General features: G+C 48.0%; 1 protein-coding gene across 2 annotated transcripts in view; it reads left to right on the forward strand.

The window, feature by feature from the left end:
* Positions 1-21,815, forward strand: part of nbas (NBAS subunit of NRZ tethering complex) — a 299,089-nt gene that overhangs the window by 87,331 nt on the left and 189,943 nt on the right. For both annotated transcript variants that reach the window (XM_036976424.1, XM_036976425.1), the window contains 10 exons: positions 2,267-2,353; positions 2,493-2,646; positions 3,493-3,678; positions 5,949-6,122; positions 8,681-8,814; positions 12,710-12,772; positions 16,129-16,251; positions 16,700-16,802; positions 18,348-18,592; positions 21,409-21,521. In XM_036976424.1, the coding sequence (XP_036832319.1) occupies positions 2,267-2,353; positions 2,493-2,646; positions 3,493-3,678; positions 5,949-6,122; positions 8,681-8,814; positions 12,710-12,772; positions 16,129-16,251; positions 16,700-16,802; positions 18,348-18,592; positions 21,409-21,521 (1,382 nt within the window). The remainder of the gene's footprint in view (positions 1-2,266; positions 2,354-2,492; positions 2,647-3,492; positions 3,679-5,948; positions 6,123-8,680; positions 8,815-12,709; positions 12,773-16,128; positions 16,252-16,699; positions 16,803-18,347; positions 18,593-21,408; positions 21,522-21,815) is intronic.

Raw genomic sequence — 21,815 nt, forward strand, 5'->3', positions numbered from 1 at the left:
ACTAAACCACACATTACCTCTAACTCCCCCTAGTGGTGGTCTGGAGCAATGAAGTAGTGACGCAGGGTGCCGTACTAAACCACACATTACCTCTAACTCCCCCTGGTGGTGGTCTGAGGTAGTGACGCAGGGTACTGTACTAAACCACACATTACCTGCAGCATAATTACAACTTTTAGTGGAGCTACCACTGTACAGTGCATTCAGAAAGTACTTACTTAATCTATATCTAATATTTAATTAGATTCATTTCTTTGTCATTATGGAGTATTGTGTGTAGATTGAGGAGAAAAAACCAACAATTGAATCCATTTTAGAATAAGAAGTATGCATAAATCACACAGTTAAAACCAGGTCTCTCGTTTCCCATGAGCCTCTGTGTTTGTCACTGGGTTGTCGTTGTGGCAGCAGGGGGGCACGCGAGGAAGAGTCGCCTGTTTCTCTCCTCTGATTTCCCCTCTTTCTGTTCATTCCTGCTTGTCTCAGACGTGTCAGCCTTAAGGAGAAGGGGGAAGAGTTAGAGCGTTGCGCCGACCGACTCGCGCGGCTTTTAGAAGTCTGTTATTTATATCCGACATATTCCCCTTTCTGAACATGTTGTTGTTGTTATTTATTGTTTGGCTGGACACGTTCCAACTGGAATCCTATCCCCTTTACAGTGCACTACTTTAGACCAGGGTCTATGGGGCTGTAGTGCACTACTTTAGACCAGGGTCTATGGGGCTGTAGTGCACTACTTTAGACCAGGGTCTATGGGGCTGTAGTGCACTACTTTAGACCAGGGTCTATGGGGCTGTAGTGCACTACTTTAGACCAGGGTCTATGGGGCTGTAGTACACTTCTTTTGACCAGGGTCTATGGGGCTGTAGTGCACTACTTTAGACCAGGGTCTATGGGGCTGTAGTGCACTTCTTTTGACCAGGGTCTATGGGGCTGTAGTGCACTACTTTAGACCAGGGTCTATAGGGCTGTAGTGCACTTCTTTAGACCAGGGTCTATAGGGCTGTAGTGCACTTCTTTTGACTAGGGTTTATAGGGCATAGGGTGCCATTGAGGACATATCCTATTGCTTTCTAGCTGAGTTTCTTTCTGTTTCTAGACAGCTGTAGGTTTCTCTGATTCATGCTAAGATATTACCACTGAAGGCTTCTGTTCTGTTCTACTCCTGATTCATGCTAAGATATTACCACTGAAGGGTTCTGTTCTGTTCTGTTCTGTTCTACTCTGTTCTACTCTGTTCTACTCTACTCCTGATTCATGCTAAGATATTACCACTGAAGGCTTCTGTTCTGTTCTGCTCCTGTTCTGTTCTACTCTACTCCTGATTCATGCTAAGATATTACCACTGAAGGCTTCTGTTCTGTTCTACTCCTGATTCATGCTAAGATATTACCACTGAAGGCTTCTGTTCTGTTCTACTCCTGTTCTGTTCTACTCTACTCCTGATTCATGCTAAGATATTACCACTGAAGGCTTCTGTTCTGTTCTACTCCTGATTCATGCTAAGATATTACCACTGAAGGCTTCTGTTCTGTTCTACTCCTGATTCATGCTAAGATATTACCACTGAAGGCTTCTGTTCTGTTCTACTCTGTTCTACTCCTGTTCTGTTCTGCTCTACTCCTGTTCTGTTCTGCTCTACTCTGTTCTGTTCTACTCCTGTTCTACTCTGTTCTGCTCTACTCCTGTTCTGTTCTGCTCTACTCTGTTCTGTTCTACTCCTGTTCTACTCTGTTCTGTTCTACTCCTGTTCTGTTCTGCTCTACTCCTGTTCTACTCTGTTCTGCTCTACTCCTGTTCTGTTCTGTTCTACTCCTGTTCTACTCTGTTCTGCTCTACTCTGTTCTGTTCTACTCTACTCTGCATTACTCTGCTCTACTCCTGTTCTACTCTACTCCTGTTCTGTTCTACTCCTGTTCTACTCTACTCCTGTTCTGCTCTACTCCTGTTCTGTTCTGCTCTGTTCTGTTCTACTCCTGTTCTGTTCTACTCCTGTTCTGTTCTGCTCTGTTCTGTTCTACTCCTGTTCTGTTCTACTCCTGTTCTGTTCTACTCCTGTTCTGCTCTACTCTGTTCTGTTCTACTCTACTCTGCATTACTCTGCTCTACTCTGTTCTGTTCTACTCCTGTTCTGTTCTACTCTACTCTGCTCTGCTCTGTTTAGGTAACTGGCTGTTACCAAGTAAACTGTCTGTTTAGATCTACTGTAGTCGGTATAATCAGGATGATGTTAACAAACTTTCTCCCCCCCCCCCCTCCCTCTCAGTGTGGATGAGAGAGGAGATTTGGGGGTGATCCCCTGGGATGAACAGAGACACAGGGAGATGGACTGGTGTGAAGAGGACCAGTGTAGGTAGGACACATTGCACCACTGTTTCCTTGGTAACTGACCTGAAGGTCAAATGATTCTGTTACTTTATCAATCAATCAGAAGTGCCATTACTCTGGTATTATACCTGCATGTTGGTGTGCCTGTGTTCCTCCTCTCCCAGGACGGTATTGGATCAAAACCTCCAGGACCATGCCCACTTCCTGTATGAGGACGCTCCTGATTGGCTGCGGTTCCGTACGGCCACGCCCCCCATGGACCTGTTGACTGACTGGTACCTGAGCCGTGCCCAGGACATCGACTCCTGTTCTAGACAGGTACTGTTAAGAACCAGGGGAAGGGTTTTACTGTCACACACACTGCCTCCAATAAGAACATAGACTCCTGTTCTAGATAGGTACTGTTAAGAACCAGGGGAAGGGTTTTACTGTCGCGCACGCTGCCTCCAATAAGAACATAGACTCCTGTTCTAGATAGGTACTGTTAAGAACCAGGGGAAGGGTTTTACTGTCGCACACGCTGCCTCCAATAAGAACCAGGGAAGGGTTTTACTGTCGCGCACACTGCCTCCAATAAGAACACGTCCTCCATCTTAGTGTCGTGCAACATAACAGTGGAGTTGTTGTACCCATCCTGTCTGTCTGTCTGTGGGAGGGAGTTACTGGTATAGACATGGGCTAGAGGGAGGGGAGTAGAGAGGTAGGGGGAGGTAGGGAGGGTTACTGTAGTAATGTATGAAGAGAAAGACACCCACCAGTGAAAAGAATAGGGAATTTAGGGCTAGAGGGAGTTACTGGTATAGACACTGGTTAACTCCCTCTAGCCCATGTCTATACCTGTAACTCCCTCTAGCCCATGTCTATACCAGAGACTCCCTCTAGCCCATGTCTATACCAGTAACTCCCTCTAGCCCATGTCTATACCAGAGACTCCCTCTAGCCCATTTCTATACCAGAGACTCCCTCTAGCCCATGTCTATACCAGAGACTCCCTCTAGCCCATGTCTATACCAGTAACTCCCTCTAGCCCATGTCTATACCAGAGACTCCCTCTAGCCCATGTCTATACCAGTAACTCCCTCTAGCCCATGTCTATACCAGTAACTCCATAGTGAACCATGCAAGTGTTCTGTTCTCTGATTGGATGTCCTGTCTGTCCGTCAGGTGGACTGTGCACTGTCATTGGTGCGTCTCGGGAAGGAGCGGGATATCCCGGGGTTGGAGCGGCTGTGTGATGACCTGGTAACCATGGAGACGTTGGTGTACGAGACGGCGTGCGAGCTCAGCCTGACATTAAGAGACTTGCAGCAGCTCGGTGACATCGACAAGCTCCGCCTCCTCATGAAGAATGTGTGTACATGCTGTGTGTGTGTGTGTGTGTGTGTGTGTGTGTGTGTGTGTGTGTGTGTGTGTTCCTCTGTGTACCTAGTCTTTGAGTAGGAGGCTTCTAAATGGCTTCTTTCTCCCCAACTTCTGGTACCCAAGTCAATCCCCTAACCATTAGACTGGATCAACCTCTGGCCCCTAGACACTAGACTGGATCAACCTCTGGCCCCTAGACACTAGACTGGAACAACCACTGGCCCCTAGACACTAGACTGGATCAACCTCTGGCCCCTAGCCACTAGACTGGCTCTATCTCTGGCCCCTAGACACTAGACTGGATCAACCTCTGGCCCCTAGACACTAGACTGGATCAACCTCTGGCCCCTAGACACTAGACTGGATCAACCTCTTGCCCCTAGACACTAGACTGGATCAACCTCTGGCCCCTAGCCACTAGACTGGCTCTATCTCTGGCCCCTAGCCACTAGACTGGCTCTATCTCTGGCCCCTAGACACTAGACTGGATCAACCTCTGGACACTAGACTGGCTCAACCTCTGGCCCCTAGACACTAGACTGGATTAAGATCTGGCCCCTAGACACTAGACTGGATCAACCTCTGGACCCTAGACACTAGACTGGATCAACCTCTTGCCCCTAGACACTAGACTGGATCAACCTCTGGCCCTTAGACTGGATCAACCTCTAGACACTAGACTGGCTCAACCTCTGGCCCCTAGACACTAGACTGGATCAACCTCTGGCCCCTAGACACTAGACTGGATCAACCTCTGGCCCCTAGACACTAGACTGGATCAACCTCTTGCCCCTAGACACTAGACTGGATCAACCACTGGCCCCTAGACACTAGACTGGATCAACCACTGGCCCCTAGACTGGCTCAACCTCTGGCCCCTAGACACTATACTGGCTCAACCTCGGGCCCCTAGACTTTAGACTGGATCAACCTCTGGCCCCTAGACACTAGACTGGATCAACCTCTGGCCCCTAGACACTAGACTGGATCAACCTCTGGCCCCTAGACTGGCTCAACCTCTGGCCCCTAGACACTATACTGGCTCAACCTCTGGCCCCTAGACACTAGACTGGATCAACCTCTGGCCCCTAGACACTAGACTGGATCAACCTCTTGCCCCTAGACACTAGACTGGATCAACCTCTGGCCCCTAGACACTAGACTGGATCAACCTCGGGCCCCTAGACACTAGACTGGATCAACCTCTGGCCCCTAGACACTAGACTGGATCAACCTCTGGCCCCTAGACACTAGACTGGATCAACCTCTTGCCCCTAGACACTAGACTGGATCAACCACTGGCCCCTAGACACTAGACTGGATCAACCACTGGCCCCTAGACACTAGACTGGATCAACCACTGGCCCCTAGACACTAGACTGGATCAATCTCTGGCCCCTAGACACTAGACTGGATCAACCTCTGGCCCCTAGACACTAGACTGGATCAACCTCTGGCCCCTAGACACTAGACTGGATCAACCTCTTGCCCCTAGACACTAGACTGGATCAACCTCTGGCCCCTAGACACTAGACTGGATCTGGATAGAGTGGACATGGAAAAGCAATAACTCAACTTTATTTCAGCTGTTCACCCAGTCCTCTCAGATCTACACAAGAGCATATAATTCACTACCGTAGACCCGTAGAGCTCTGGTCTAAAGTAGGGCTCTACAGTAGACCCGTAGAGCTCTGGTCTAAAGTAGTGCTCTACAGTAGACCCATAGGGCTCTGGTCTAAAGTAGTGCTCTACAGTAGACCTGTAGAGCTCTGGTCTAAAGTAGTGCTCTACAGTAGACCCATAGGGCTCTGGTCTAAAGTAGTGCTCTACAGTAGACCCATAGAGCTCTGGTCTAAAGTAGTGCTCTACAGTAGACCCATAGAGCTCTGGTCTAAAGTAGTGCTCTACAGTAGACCCATAGAGCTCTGGTCTAAAGTAGGGCTCTACCGTAGACCCATAGGGCTCTGGTCTAAAGTAGTGCTCTACAGTAGACCCATAGGGCTCGGGTCTAAAGTAGTGCTCTACAGTAGACCCATAGAGCTCTGGTCTAAAGTAGTGCTCTACAGTAGACCCATAGAGCCCTGGTCTAAAGTAGTGCTCTACAGTAGACCCATAGGGCTCTGGTCTAAAGTAGTGCTCTACAGTAGACCCATAGGGCTCTGGTCTAAAGTAGTGCCCTATATAGGGGATGGGGTGCCATTTGTGACTCAAACCCTGACTTCCTGTGCTGTGCGTCTGTCTTTGTCTTCCCCCTCCAGTCCAGTGCAGAGCGCTATGTTAAAGATGTGTTCCAGTGGATGGTTCCTTTCCTGCATCGCTGTGAGAAGCAGAACGGGGGCGCTAGCGAGGCCCTGCTGAGAGAATATCTGGTGACCCTCTCTCGGCAAGACCTGTCTCTACCCCTGGCTGTCTTCCAACACTCCAGACCTGACGTTAGTACACACACACACACACACACACACTGTCCTTAGCAGTACCATATAGGGTGAAGGTTTTTCAACCGGCGGGGGCCTGCGGAAACACTGCATTAGGTACTGCAGGAGGTACTGCAGGAGGCACTGCAGGAGGTACTGCAGGAGGTACTGCAGTAGGCACTGCAGGAGGCACAGCAGGAGGTACAGCAGGAGGTACAGCAGGAGGTACAGCAGGAGGCACTGCAGGAGGCACTGCAGGAGGTACAGCAGGAGGTACAGCAGGAGGTACAGCAGGAGGTACAGCAGGAGGTACAGCAGGAGGCACTGCAGGAGGCACTGCAGGAGGTCCATTAAAAAATAAATGTATGTTCATGCACACAGTACCAGTCAACAGTTTGGACTCATCTTCTCATTCCAGGGTTTTTCTTTATTTTGACTTTGTTCTACATTGTATAATAGTAGTGAAGACATCAACACTATGAAATAACACACATGGAATCATTTAGTAACCAACAAAGTGTTAAACAAATCAAAATATGTATATTTTACATTCTTCGAAGTAGCCACATTTGCCTTGATGACAGCTTTGCACACTCTTGGCATTCTCTCAACCAGCTTCACCTGGAATCATCAACAATCTGGAAGCAGTTCCCACATATACTGAATGCTTGTTGGCTGCTTTTCCTTCACTCTGTGGTCCATCTCATCCCAAACCATCTCAATTGGGTTGAGGTCAGGTGATTGTGGAGGCCAGGTCATCTGATGCAGCACTCCACCACTCTCCTTCTTGGTCAAATAGCCCTTACACAGCCTGGAGGTGTGTTGGGTCATTGTTCTGTTGATGAACAAATGATGATGTGACTTGATTTCTAAATAAATCACTGGCAGTGTCACCAGCAAAGCACCATCACCTCCTCCTCCATGCTTCACAGTGGGAACCACACAAGCAGAAATCATCCGTTCACCTACTCTGCATCTCACAAAGACACGGAGGTTGGAACCAAAAATCTAAAATGTCTCATCAGACCAAAGAACAGATTTCCACCAGTCTAATGTCCATTGCTCGTGTTTCTTGGCCCAAGATAGTCTCTTCTTCTTATTGGTGTCCTGTAGCAGTGGTTTCTTTGCAGCAATTCAACCATGAAGGCCTGATTCACACAGTCTCCTCTGAACAGTTGATGTTGCGATGTGTCTGTTACTTGAACTCTGTGAAGCATTTATTTGGGCTGCAATTTCTGAGGCTGGTAACTCTAATGAACTTATCCTCTGCAGCAGAGGTAACTTTGGGTCTTCCTGTCCTGTGACGGTCCTCATGAGAGCCAGTTTCATCAAAGCTCTTGATGGTTTTTGTGACTGCACTTGAAGAAACTTTCAAAGTTCTTGACATTTTCCATATTAAATTACCTTCATGTCTTAAAGTAATGATGGACTGTCATTTCTCTTTGTTTATTTGACCTGTTCTTGCCATAATAAGGACTTAGGCTTTTACCAAATAGGGCTGTCTTCTGTATACCACCCCTATCTTGTCACAACACAACTGATTGGCTCAAACGCATTAAGAAGGAAAGAAATTCCACAAATTAACTTTTAACAAGGCACACCTGTTAATTGAAATGTATTCCAGGTGACTACCTCATGGAGCTGGTTGAGAGAATGCCAAGAGTCTGCTAACCTGTCAACAAGGCAAAGGAAGGCTACTTTAAAGAATCTCAAATATAAAATATATTTTGATTCGTTTAACACATTTTTGGTTACTACATGATTCCATATGTGTTATGTCATAGTTTTGATGTCTTCACTATTATTCTACAATGTAGAACATAGTAAATATAGAGAGACACCTTTGAATGAGTAGATGTGTCCTAACTGTTGACTGGTACTGTATATATTTTCTGTTTGAAAATCTTCATGAGTATTTCTATCAGAATTAACTGGTTTACCTGGGAGGGGGTCCCTGGGTAAGACCAGGTCTCTCTGCATCGGACATCAGCATCACATGAAGGATTGACACACATGGCCTTACTCACACACGCTCATGCACACACACACACACACACACACACACACACATCAGAAATGGGGTTGTGTATATTCGTACATGTCACAAGAGTTAGTCATTAGAAAGATATGCTGTGATGATGATGATGATGATGAAGGTGTGTGTGTGGTCATGTCGGAGCCAGCAGAAGGTGCTTGGGGACCCAGATCAGCTGATGATGATGATGGTGAAGGTGTGTGTGTGGTCATGTCAGAGCCAGCAGAAGGTGCTTGGGGACCCAGATCAGCTGATGACTGTGATGATGATGATGAAGGTGTGTATGTGGTCATGTCAGAGCCAGCAGAAGGTGCTTGGGGACCCAGATCAGCTGATGACTGTGATGATGATGATGAAGGTGTGTGTGTGGTCATGTCAGAGCCAGCAGAAGGTGCTTGGGGACCCAGATCAGCTGATGACTGTGATGATGATGATGAAGGTGTGTGTGTGGTCATGTCAGAGCCAGCAGAAGGTGCTTGGGGACCCAGATCAGCTGATGACTGTGATGATGATGATGAAGGTGTGTGTGTGGTCATGTCAGAGCCAGCAGAAGGTGCTTGGGGACCCAGATCAGCTGATGACTGTGGCGTTGGAGTGTATCTACAGCTGTGAGAGAGACGATCAGCTGTCCCTCTGCTACGACATCCTGGAGTGTCTCCCTCAGAGAGGCTACGGGTGAGAGACACACACATCCAAACACCGACAGTCGTACACACACAGAGACACACCTATAATCTCTCTCTCTCTCTCTCTGTCTCTGTCTCTGTCTCTGTCTCTGTCTCTGTCTCTCTCTCTCTCTCTCTATGTCTCTCTCTCTCTGTCTCTCTCTCTCTCTCTCTATGTCTCTCTCTCTCTGTCTCTCTCTCTCTCTCTCTCTGTCTCTCTCTCTCTCTCTATGTCTCTCTCTCTCTCTATGTCTCCCTCTGTCTCTCTCTCTCTCTCTTTCCCCCCCAATTCAAGGGGCTTTATTGGCATGGGAAACATGTTAACATTGCCAAAGCAAGTGAAGTAGATAAAATACAACTCAGTCTGTCTGTTTCTCTCTGTCTCTTTCTCTCTGTTTCTGTCTTTGTCTGTTTCTCTCTGTCTCTCTCTCTCTCCCTGTCTGTCTCTCTTCAATTCAAGGGCTTTATTGGCATGGGAAACATGTGTTAACATTGCCAAAGCAAGTGAGGTAGACAACATACAAAGTGAATATATAAAGTGAAAAACAACAAAAATTAACAGTAAACATTACACATACAGAGGTTTCAAAACAGTAAAGACATTACAAATGTCATATTATATATATATATATATGCAGTGTTTTAACAATGTATAAATGGTTAAAGGACACAAGATAAAATAAATAAGCATAAATATGGGTTGTATTTACAATGGTGTGTGTTCTTCACTGGTTGCCCTTTTCTCGTGGCAACAGGTCACAAATCTTGCTGCTGTGATGGCACACTGTGGAATTTCACCCAGTAGTTTTTCAAATTTGGATTTGTTTTCGAATTCTGTCTGTCTCTCTCTCTCTCTGTCTCTGTCTCTCTCTCTATCTCTCTCTCTCTCTCTCTCTCTCTCTGTCTCTCTGTCTCTCTCTGTCTGTCTCTCTCTGTCTCTCTGTGTCTCTCTCTCTGTCTGTCTCTCTCTCTCTGTCTCTCTCTCTCTCTCTCTCTCTCTCTCTCTCTCTCTCTCTCTCTCTCTCTCTCTCTCTCTCTCTCTCTCTCTCTCTCTCTCTCTCTCTCTCTCTCTGTCTCTCTGTGTCTCTCTCTCTCTCTGTCTCTCTCTCTCTCTCTCTCTCTCTCTCTCTCTCTCTCTCTCTCTCTCTCTCTCTCTCTGTCTCTCTGTCTCTCTGTCTCTCTGTGTCTCTGTGTCTCTCTCTCTATCTCTGGGGTCAGAACCAAAACATTCCCACCCAGAGTTATTTTCCCAGATCACCTGTGGAGGTATATTTTTCTTAGAGAGGAACTATGGTCTTAGAGAGGAACTAAGTCTGTGTTGGTGCCAAACAGTGCTCTATACTGGGAATAGGGTGCTATGTTTGACCAGAGCCTATGGGGACGTACCCTAACTGTCTGTCTGTCTGTCTTCCTTCAGGCCCCAACTAACTGTATTTCTGTCTGTCTGTCTTCCTTCAGGCCCTAACTAACTGTATGTCTGTCTGTCTGTCTTCCTTCAGGCCCCAACTAACTGTCTGTCTGTCTGTCTGTCTTCCTTCAGGCCCCAACTAACTGTCTGTCTGTCTGTCTGTCTGTCTTCCTTCAGGCCCCAACTAACTGTATTTCTGTCTGTCTGTCTTCCTTCAGGCCCTAACTAACTGTATGTCTGTCTGTCTGTCTTCCTTCAGGCCCCAACTAACTGTCTGTCTGTCTGTCTGTCTGTCTGTCTGTCTTCCTTCAGGCCCCAACTAACTGTCTGTCTGTCTATCTGTCTTCCTTCAGGCCCTAACTAACTGTCTGTCTGTCTGTCTGTCTTCCTTCAGGCCCCAACTAACTGTATGTCTGTCTTCCTTCAGGCCCCAACTAACTGTATGTCTGTTTTCCTTCAGGCCCTAACTAACTGTCTGTCTGTCTTCCTTCAGGCCCTAACTAACTGTCTGTCTGTCTTCCTTCAGGCCCTAACTAACTGTCTGTCTGTTTTCCTTCAGGCCCTTACTAACTAACTGTCTGTCTGTTTTCCTTCAGGCCCTTACTAACTGTCTGTCTGTCTGTCTTCCTTCAGGCCCTAACTAACTGTCTGTCTGTCTTCCTTCAGACCCTAACTAACTGTCTGTCTGTTTTCCTTCAGACCCTAACTAACTGTCTGTCTGTTTTCCTTCAGGCCCTTACTAACTGTCTGTCTGTCTTCCTTCAGGCCCCAACTAACTGTATGTCTGTTTTCCTTCAGGCCCTTACTAACTAACTAACTGTCTGTCTGTTTTACTTCAGGCCCTTACTAACTAACTGTATGTCTGTTTTCCTTCAGGCCCTAACTAACTGTCTGTCTGTCTTCCTTCAGGCCCCAACTAACTGTATGTCTGTTTTCCTTCAGGCCCTTACTAACTAACTAACTGTCTGTCTGTTTTACTTCAGGCCCTTACTAACTGTATGTCTGTTTTCCTTCAGGCCCTAACTAACTGTCTGTCTGTTTTCCTTCAGGCCCTTACTAACTGTCTGTCTGTTTTCCTTCAGGCCCTTACTGTCTGTCTGTTTTCCTTCAGGCCCCAACTAACTGTCTGTCTGTTTTCCTTCAGACCCTAACTAACTGTCTGTCTGTTTTCCTTCAGACCCTAACTAACTGTCTGTCTGTTTTCCTTCAGGCCCTAACTAACTGTATGTCTGTTTTCCTTCAGGCCCTAACTAACTGTATGTCTGTTTTCCTTCAGGCCCTTACTAACTAACTAACTGTCTGTCTGTCTTCCTTCAGGCCCCAACTAACTGTATGTCTGTTTTCCTTCAGGCCCTTACTAACTAACTAACTGTCTGTCTGTTTTACTTCAGGCCCTTACTAACTGTATGTCTGTTTTCCTTCAGGCCCTAACTAACTGTCTGTCTGTTTTCCTTCAGGCCCTTACTAACTGTCTGTCTGTTTTCCTTCAGGCCCTTACTGTCTGTCTGTTTTCCTTCAGGCCCCAACTAACTGTCTGTCTGTTTTCCTTCAGACCCTAACTAACTGTCTGTCTGTTTTCCTTCAGACCCTAACTAACTGTCTGTCTGTTTTCCTTCAGGCCCTAACTAACTGTATGTCTGTTTTCCTTCAGGCCCTAACTAACTGTATGTCTGTTTTCCTTCAGGCCCTTACTAACTAACTAACTGTCTGTCTGTCTTCCTTCAGGCCCCAACTAACTGTATGTCTGTTTTCCTTCAGGCCCTTACTAACTAACTAACTGTCTGTCTGTTTTACTTCAGGCCCTTACTAACTGTATGTCTGTTTTCCTTCAGGCCCTAACTAACTGTCTGTCTGTTTTCCTTCAGGCCCTTACTAACTGTCTGTCTGTTTTCCTTCAGGCCCTTACTGTCTGTCTGTTTTCCTTCAGGCCCCAACTAACTGTCTGTCTGTTTTCCTTCAGACCCTAACTAACTGTCTGTCTGTTTTCCTTCAGACCCTAACTAACTGTCTGTCTGTTTTCCTTCAGGCCCTAACTAACTGTATGTCTGTTTTCCTTCAGGCCCTAACTAACTGTATGTCTGTTTTCCTTCAGGCCCTTACTAACTAACTAACTGTCTGTCTGTCTTCCTTCAGGCCCCAACTAACTGTATGTCTGTTTTCCTTCAGGCCCTTACTAACTAACTAACTGTCTGTCTGTTTTCCTTCAGGCCCTTACTAACTGTCTGTCTGTTTTCCTTCAGGCCCTTACTAACTGTCTGTCTGTTTTCCTTCAGGCCCCAACTAACTGTCTGTCTGTTTTCCTTCAGGCCCCAACTAACTGTCTGTCTGTTTTCCTTCAGACCCTAACTAACTAACTGTCTGTCTGTCTCTCTCTCTGTCTGTCTCTCTCTCTCTCTGTCTGTCTCTCTCTCTAACTGTCTGTCTCTCTCTCTAACTGTCTGTCTCTCTCTCTAACTGTCTGTCTCTCTCTCTAACTTGTCTGTCTGTTTTCCTTAAGGCCGGAGACGAACATCACCGCATCTCTCCACGATCAGGTGGACAAACTGGAAAAACACCTCAGGTAACACACACACACACACACACACACACACACTCAGGTATTTCTGACTAGGGGACTGGTGCTGTGTTGTCCTCAATACCTGTGGTAGCAGGGGACTGGTGCTGTGTTGTCCTCAACACCTGTGGTAGGAGGGGACTGGTGCTGTGTTGTCGTCAATACCTGTGGTAGCAGGGGACTGGTGCTGTGTTGTCCTCAACACCTGTGGTAGCAGGGGACTGGTGCTGTGTTGTCCTCAACACCTGTGGTAGGAGGGGACTGGTGCTGTGTTGTCCTCAATACCTGTGGTAGCAGGGGACTGGTGCTGTGTTGTCATCAATACCTGTGGTAGCAGGGGACTGGTGCTGTGTTGTCCTCAACACCTGTGGTAGCAGGGGACAGGTGCTGTGTTGTCCTCAACACCTGTGGTAGCAGGGGACTGGTGCTGTGTTGTCCTCAACACCTGTGGTAGCAGGGGACTGGTGCTGTGTTGTCCTCAATACCTGTGGTAGCAGGAGACTGGTGCTGTGTTGTCCTCAACATCTGTGGTAGCAGGGGACTGGTGCTGTGTTGTCCTCAACACCTGTGGTAGCAGGGGACTGGTGCTGTGTTGTCCTCAACACCTGTGGTAGCAGGGGACTGGTGCTGTGTTGTCCTCAACACCTGTGGTAGCAGGGGACTGGTGCTGTGTTGTCCTCAATACCTGTGGTAGCAGGGGACTGGTGCTGTGTTGTCCTCAACACCTGTGGTAGCAGGGGACTGGTGCTGTGTTGTCCTCAATACCTGTGGTAGCAGGGGACTGGTGCTGTGTTGTCATCAATACCTGTGGTAGCAGGGGACTGGTGCTGTGTTGTCCTCAACACCTGTGGTAGCAGGGGACTGGTGCTGTGTTGTCCTCAACATCTGTGGTAGCAGGGGACTGGTGCTGTGTTGTCCTCAACACCTGTGGTAGCAGGGGACTGGTGCTGTGTTGTCCTCAACACCTGTGGTAGCAGGGGACTGGTGCTGTGTTGTCCTCAACACCTGTGGTAGCAGGGGACAGGTGCTGTGTTGTCCTCAATACCTGTGGTAGCAGGGGACTGGTGCTGTGTTGTCCTCAACACCTGGTACTCTGGTTCTGCGTCTTGGGCCCACTGCTCACACAGGTCCAGGATGCGTTTTGATACTGAAATATCAGGGTATGATTCGCTAGTTAGTTGGGGTCTGAAGGAAAACAGACATACAGTTAGTTTGGGTCTGAAGGAAAACAGACATACAGTTAGTTGGGGCCTGAAGGAAGACAGACAGACAGTTAGGGCCTGAAGGAAGACAGACAGTTAGTTAGGGTCTGAAGGAAAATAGACAGACAGTTAGTTAGGGCCTGAAGGAAAACAGACAGACAGTTAGTTTGGGTCTGAAGGAAAACAGACAGACAGTTAGTTAGGGTCTGAAGGAAGACAGACAGACAGTTAGGGCCTGAAGGAAGACAGACAGTTAGTTAGGGTCTGAAGGAAAATAGACAGACAGTTAGTTAGGGCCTGAAGGAAAACAGACAGACAGTTAGTTTGGGTCTGAAGGAAAACAGACAGACAGTTAGTTAGGGTCTGAAGGAAGACAGACAGACAGTTAGGGTCTGAAGGAAGACAGACAGTTAGTTAGGGTCTGAAGGAAGACAGACAGTTAGTTAGGGCCTGAAGGAAAACAGACAGACAGTTAGTTAGGGTCTGAAGGAAAACAGACAGACAGTTAGTTTGGGTCTGAAGGAAAACAGACAGACAGTTAGTTAGGGTCTGAAGGAAGACAGACAGAAGGAAAACAGACAGACAGTTAGTTAGGGCCTGAAGGAAAACAGACAGACAGACAGTTAGTTAGGGTCTGAAGGAAGACAGACAGTTAGTTAGGGCCTGAAGGAAAACAGACAGACAGTTAGTTAGGGCCTGAAGGAAAACAGACAGACAGTTAGTTAGGGCCTGAAGGAAAACAGACAGACAGTTAGTTAGGGCCTGAAGGAAAACAGACAGACAGTTAGTTAGGGCCTGAAGGAAGACAGACAGAAGGAAAACAGACAGACAGTTAGTTAGGGTCTGAAGGAAGACAGACAGAAGGAAAACAGACAGACAGTTAGTTAGGGCCTGAAGGAAAACAGACAGACAGACAGTTAGTTAGGGTCTGAAGGAAGACAGACAGTTAGTTAGGGCCTGAAGGAAAACAGACAGACAGTTAGTTAGGGCCTGAAGGAAAACAGACAGACAGTTAGTTAGGGCCTGAAGGAAAACAGACAGACAGTTAGTTAGGGCCTGAAGGAAAACAGACAGACAGTTAGTAAGGGCCTGAAGGAAAACAGACAGACAGTTAGTTAGGGCCTGAAGGAAGACAGACAGACAGTTAGTTAGGGTCTGAAGGAAGACAGACAGACAGTTAGTTAGGGTCTGAAGGAAAACAGACAGTTAGTTAGGGCCTGAAGGAAAACAGACAGACAGTTAGTTAGGGCCTGAAGGAAAACAGACAGACAGTTAGTTAGGGTCTGAAGGAAGACAGACAGAAGGAAAACAGACAGACAGTTAGTTAGGGCCTGAAGGAAAACAGACAGTTAGTCAGGGTATGATTCGTTCCAGGGTCCAGACAGGTGAAAGCACCTTTTATCTCTGATATAATCATGTTAAACCCCATCACTGAAATGATTAGCTGATTCAAAAGGGAGATGTTAGCTTAGTAGCATTAGTTATTAACCCCCATCCCTCCAACCATCCAGACATGCACCTGGGCACTCATATACACACTCATACACACACACTCTCACACACACTCACACAGACACACACACACACTCACACACACACACTCACAGGGAGATGAAAGAGGCGTTAATGTGTGTAGTGCTGAAAGAAACCTGGGATCCACTCTGTCTGGGGTATTGCCACCAGTCTCATCTGGGTCATACCTCTACAGCTGTTCTTGTTCTGCCAGACCTTGTTACCATAGTAAACAGGTGGTGTGTGTGTGTGTGTGTGTGTGTGTGTGTGTGTGTGTGTGTGTGTGTGTGTGTGAAATCGAGCACAATGTTTTTTCATGGATGCTATTGAGTTCAAATGTGTTGCAATGTTAACGTATGTTCTCTCTTTAATGTGTTCCTCCCTTTCTCTCCCCCTCCTCCCTCCCCCACCACTCTCCCCCACCACTCTCCCCCACCTCTCTCCCTCACCTCCCTCCCTTCCTCCTTGTCTCTCTCCTTCCTCTCTTCCCCTGTTTCCTCCCTCCCTCCTTGTCTCTCTCCCCCTCCTCCCTCATCCTGGTCTCTCCCCCACCTCTCTCCCCCACCTCCCTCCCCTCCTCCTGGGCTCTCCCCCACCTCTCTCCCCCACCTCCCTCCCCTCCTCCTGGTCTCTCCTTCCTCCCCCCAGTGTGGTAGAGGTGTTGGAGAAGCATGGTCTCCAGAAGCCTGTTTCCTATGTGAGGAGCAGCCAGACCAGTACAGAGGAGGCTCATGCTCTCATGGTCAAACTCTGCAGACACACCGGGCGCAGGTACCACACACACACACACACGCATGCACGCACGCATGCACGCATGCACACACACACACACACACAAACACACACACACACACACACACACACACACACACACACTGGGCGCAGGTATCACACACACACCGGGCACAGGTAACACACACACACACCGGGCGCATGTATCACACACACACACACACACACCGGGCGCAGGTATCACACACACACACACACACTGGGTGCAGGTATCACACACACGCCAGGCGCAGGTATCACACACACACACACACACACCGGGCGCAGGTATCACACACACACACACACACTGGGTGCAGGTATCACACACACGGCAGGTGCAGGTATCACACACACACACACACCCTGGTCCTTTTCATAAGCAGTCATGGTTTTATTTGATGTGTCTGTTTGATTGATGAGCTGATTGATGAATGTGTTGCTGCAGGACCCCCCCTGTCAGTGAGTCTGTGTGGAGAGGTGTTCTACAGGACCTGCTGGACATGCAACACAGCGTGTACACCTGTCTCCTACCTGACACCTGTCACCAGGTAACCCACACATGCCCACTATTTACTACAATATGAAATCACCAAAGGTGAGTTCCTTACTGAGACAACCAGGTGAGGGTAGTTCCTTACTGAGACAACCAGGTGAGGGTAGTTCCTTACTGAGACAACCAGGTGAGGGTAGTTCCTTACTGAGACAACCAGGTGAGGAGAGTTCCTTACTGAGACAACCAGGTGAGGGTAGTTCCTTACTGAGACAACCAGGTGAGGGTAGTTCCTTACTGAGACAACCAGGTGAGGGGAGTTCCTTACTGAGACAACCAGGTGAGGAGAGTTCCTTACTGAGACAACCAGGTGAGGAGAGTTCCTTACTGAGACAACCAGGTGAGGGTAGTTCCTTACTGAGACAACCAGGTGAGGGGAGTTCCTTACTGAGACAACCAGGTGAGGGTAGTTCCTTACTGAGACAACCAGGTGAGGGTAGTTCCTTACTGAGACAACCAGGTGAGGGTAGTTCCTTACTGAGACAACCAGGTGAGGGTAGTTCCTTACTGAGACAACCAGGTGAGGGGAGTTCCTTACTGAGACAACCAGGTGAGGGGAGTTCCTTACTGAGACAACCAGGTGAGGGTAGTTCCTTACTGAGACAACCAGGTGAGGAGAGTTCCTTACTGAGACAACCAGGTGAGGGGAGTTCCTTACTGAGACAACCAGGTGAGGGGAGTTCCTTACTGAGACAACCAGGTGAGGGGAGTTCCTTACTGAGACAACCAGGTGAGGGGAGATCCTTACTGAGACAACCAGGTGAGGGGAGTTCCTTACTGAGACAACCAGGTGAGGGGAGTTCCTTACTGAGACAACCAGGTGAGGGTAGTTCCTTACTGAGACAACCAGGTGAGGGTAGTTCCTTACTGAGACAACCAGGTGAGGAGAGTTCCTTACTGAGACAACCAGGTGAGGGTAGTTCCTTACTGAGACAACCAGGTGAGGGGAGTTCCTTACTGAGACAACCAGGTGAGGAGAGTTCCTTACTGAGACAACCAGGTGAGGGGAGTTCCTTACTGAGACAACCAGGTGAGGGTAGTTCCTTACTGAGACAACCAGGTGAGGGTAGTTCCTTACTGAGACAACCAGGTGAGGGTAGTTCCTTACTGAGACAACCAGGTGAGGGGAGTTCCTTACTGAGACAACCAGGTGAGGGGAGTTCCTTACTGAGACAACCAGGTGAGGGGAGTTCCTTACTGAGACAACCAGGTGAGGGTAGTTCCTTACTGAGACAACCAGGTGAGGGGAGTTCCTTACTGAGACAACCAGGTGAGGGGAGTTCCTTACTGAGACAACCAGGTGAGGGTAGTTCCTTACTGAGACAACCAGGTGAGGGTAGTTCCTTACTGAGACAACCAGGTGAGGAGAGTTCCTTACTGAGACAACCAGGTGAGGGGAGTTCCTTACTGAGACAACCAGGTGAGGGGAGTTCCTTACTGAGACCTAGACAACCAGGTGAGGGGAGTTCCTTACTGAAACCTAGACAACCAGGTGAGGGGAGTTCTTTACTAATGTCTTTACCCATCTCCCTCTCCATGTCAGATATTTGTGGAGTCATTGCTGTGCAGTGGCCGCCCAGAGAACGTAGTCCTGGCCGGTCAGCTGATACACTGTTCAGCGGTCAGCCATGATGTGGTTCCGGTCAGCGTGTCATTCCGAGACCGGGGTCGCGGCGGGTTGAGCGCTAAGGTCAACTACCACACAGCCGTAGAGCTGGTTCTGGCTGCTGCCAGGGAATACTTCAACTCGTCCACCACCCTCACCGACCCTTGTATAGAACTGGCACGGTGAGTAGATTGGTCTTGTCCACATTTCTGAAGACGTGTTAATGCTTGCTGTGTATCTCACGTTGTGCATGTCTGCCAGGCAGTGGGAACCGGGAACAGTAATTGGGTCATCAGTCTTTAATATTAACCAATGGAACGTCCCCCCCGTGTCTGTCACGCAGACACTACCGTTCCTCCTGTTGAGTGTCACATTTGTTAACCTCCACAATGGGAAGTCTCATCACAGGCCGTCTTTCCATTTACCCTGAAAACCAGAACCTCTGGTTGGTGGGGACTGTACAGAGGATAGAGGTGGGGACTCTACAGAGGATAGAGCATCTGGTTGGTGGGGACTCTACAGAGGATAGAGCATCTGATTGGTGGGGACTCTACAGAGGATAGAACCTCTGATTGGTGGGGACTCTACAGAGGATAGAACATCTGGTTGGTGGGGACTCTACAGAGGATAGAGCATCTGATTGGTGGGGACTCTACAGAGGATAGAACCTCTGATTGGTGGGGACTCTACAGAGGATAGAACCTCTGGTTGGTGGGGACTCTACAGAGGGAGCATCTGATTGGTGGGGACTCTACAGAGGATAGAGCATCTGGTTGGTGGGGACTCTACAGAGGATAGAGCATCTGATTGGTAGGGACTCTAGAGAGGATAGAGCATCTGATTGGTGGGGACTCTAGAGAGGATAGAGCACCTGGTTGGTGGGGACTCTACAGAGGATAGAGCATCTGATTGGTGGACTCTACTGAGGATAGAGCATCTGATTGGTGCGGACTCTACAGAGGATAGAGCATCTGGTTGGTGGGGACTCTACAGAGGATAGAGCATCTGGTTGGTGGGGACTCTAGAGAGGATAGAGCACCTGGTTGGTGGGGACTCTAGAGAGGATAGAGCACCTGGTTGGTGGGGACTCTACAGAGGATAGAGCATCTGATTGGTGCGGACTCTACAGAGGATAGAGCATCTGATTGGTGCGGACTCTACAGAGGATAGAGCATCTGATTGGTGCGGACTCTACAGAGGATAGAGCATCTGATTGGTGGGGACTCTACAGAGGATAGAGCATCTGGTTGGTGGGGACTCTACAGAGGATAGAGCATCTGATTGGTGGGGACTCTAGAGAGGATAGAGCATCTGATTGGTGGGGACTCTAGAGAGGATAGAGCACCTGGTTGGTGGGGACTCTACAGAGGATAGAGCATCTGATTGGTGGGGACTCTACAGAGGATAGAGCATCTGATTGGTGGGGACTCTACAGAGGATAGAGCATCTGGTTGGTGGGGACTCTACAGAGGATAGAGCATCTGGTTGGTGGGGACTCTACAGAGGATAGAGCATCTGGTTGGTGGGGACTCTACAGAGGATAGAGCATCTGATTGGTGCGGACTCTACAGAGGATAGAGCATCTGATTGGTGGGGACTCTACAGAGGATAGAGCATCTGATTGGTGAGGACTCTACAGAGGATAGAGCATCTGATTGGTGGGGACTCTACAGAGGATAGAGCATCTGATTGGTGCGGACTCTACTGAGGATAGAGTATCTGGTTGGTGGGGACTCTACAGAGGATAGAGCATCTGATTGGTGCGGACTCTACAGAGGATAGAGCACCTGGTTGGTCTGGACTCTACAGAGGATAGAGCATCTGATTGGTGGGGACTCTAGAGAGGATAGAGCATCTGATTGGTGGGGACTCTACAGAGGATAGAGCATCTGGTTGGTGGGGACTCTACAGAGGATAGAGCATCTGGTTGGTGGGGACTCTACAGAGGATAGAGCATCTGGTTGGTGGGGACTCTACAGAGGATAGAGCATCTGATTGGTGCGGACTCTACAGAGGATAGAGCATCTGATTGGTGTGGACTCTACTGAGGATAGAGCATCTGATTGGTGTGGACTCTACAGAGGATAGAGCATCTGATTGGTGGGGACTCTACAGAGGATAGAGCATCTGGTTGGTGGGGACTCTACAGAGGATAGAGCATCTGATTGGTGCGGACTCTACAGAGGATAGAGCATCTGATTGGTGGGGACTCTACAGAGGATAGAGCATCTGATTGGTGGGGACTCTACAGAGGATAGAGCATCTGGTTGGTGGGGACTCTACAGAGGATAGAGCATCTGATTGGTGGGGACTCTACAGAGGATAGAGCATCTGGTTGGTGGGGACTCTACAGAGGATAGAGCATCTGATTGGTGGGGACTCTACAGAGGATAGAGCATCTGGTTGGTGGGGACTCTACAGAGGATAGAGCATCTGATTGGTGCGGACTCTACAGAGGATAGAGCATCTGATTGGTGGGGACTCTACAGAGGATAGAGCATCTGATTGGTGGGGACTCTACAGAGGATACAGTGAACAGACTTTCCTCTCCTGTCCTCCTCTAGTCAGTAGAGTATTTAATCTGCTGATTTCATCAGTCCTCGTCAAAAATAGTGTACTATATAGGGGATAGTATGCTGTTTGGGAAGTGGGTCCATAGAAGCTTGGTGAATCAGCAGAAAGCCAATGTTCAGAGATACATGATGAATCTTAAATCTCAGAAGGTTTTCTACTGATAACTCGTCTGTCTGTTTGGCTTCCTGGTTTCTGTATTTCATTTGATTTCATTCACTTTCTTTATTCTGTTGATATTTTTCTTCTGCAATCTGTTTCTAAAGTATGGGGTTTATTCTGCAAACCTCAGAAAATATTATTTAACATTCGATTGGTTGGTGTGTGTTTTGTGGCGTGTCTGATTGGTTGGTGTGTGTTTCATGGCGTGTCTGATTGGTGGTTGTGTTTTTCCTTTTCATTTCTGATTGGTTGATGTGTGTTTCAGGGAGTGTCTGAAGCTGATCACAGACTGTCCACCTGCAGTTCAGGAGGAGATGGATATCATCAGCTCCCTCTCTGTGTTGGAGTCCTTCAATGTCAATATACTACCACTACAAGGTACTGTTAATACTACCACTACAATATACTACTACCACTACAAGGTACTGTTAATACTACCACTACAATATACTACTACCACTACAAGGTGCTGTTAATACTACCACTACAATATACTACTACCACTACAATATACTACTACCACTACAAGGTGCTGTTAATACTACCACTACAATATACTACCACTACAATGTACTGTTAATACTACCACTACAATATACTACTACCACTACAATATAATACTACCACTACAATATAATACTACCACTACAATATAATACTACCACTACAATA

Source organism: Oncorhynchus mykiss, chromosome 4 (assembly GCF_013265735.2).
Source record: "Oncorhynchus mykiss isolate Arlee chromosome 4, USDA_OmykA_1.1, whole genome shotgun sequence".
NCBI lineage: Eukaryota > Metazoa > Chordata > Actinopteri > Salmoniformes > Salmonidae > Oncorhynchus > Oncorhynchus mykiss.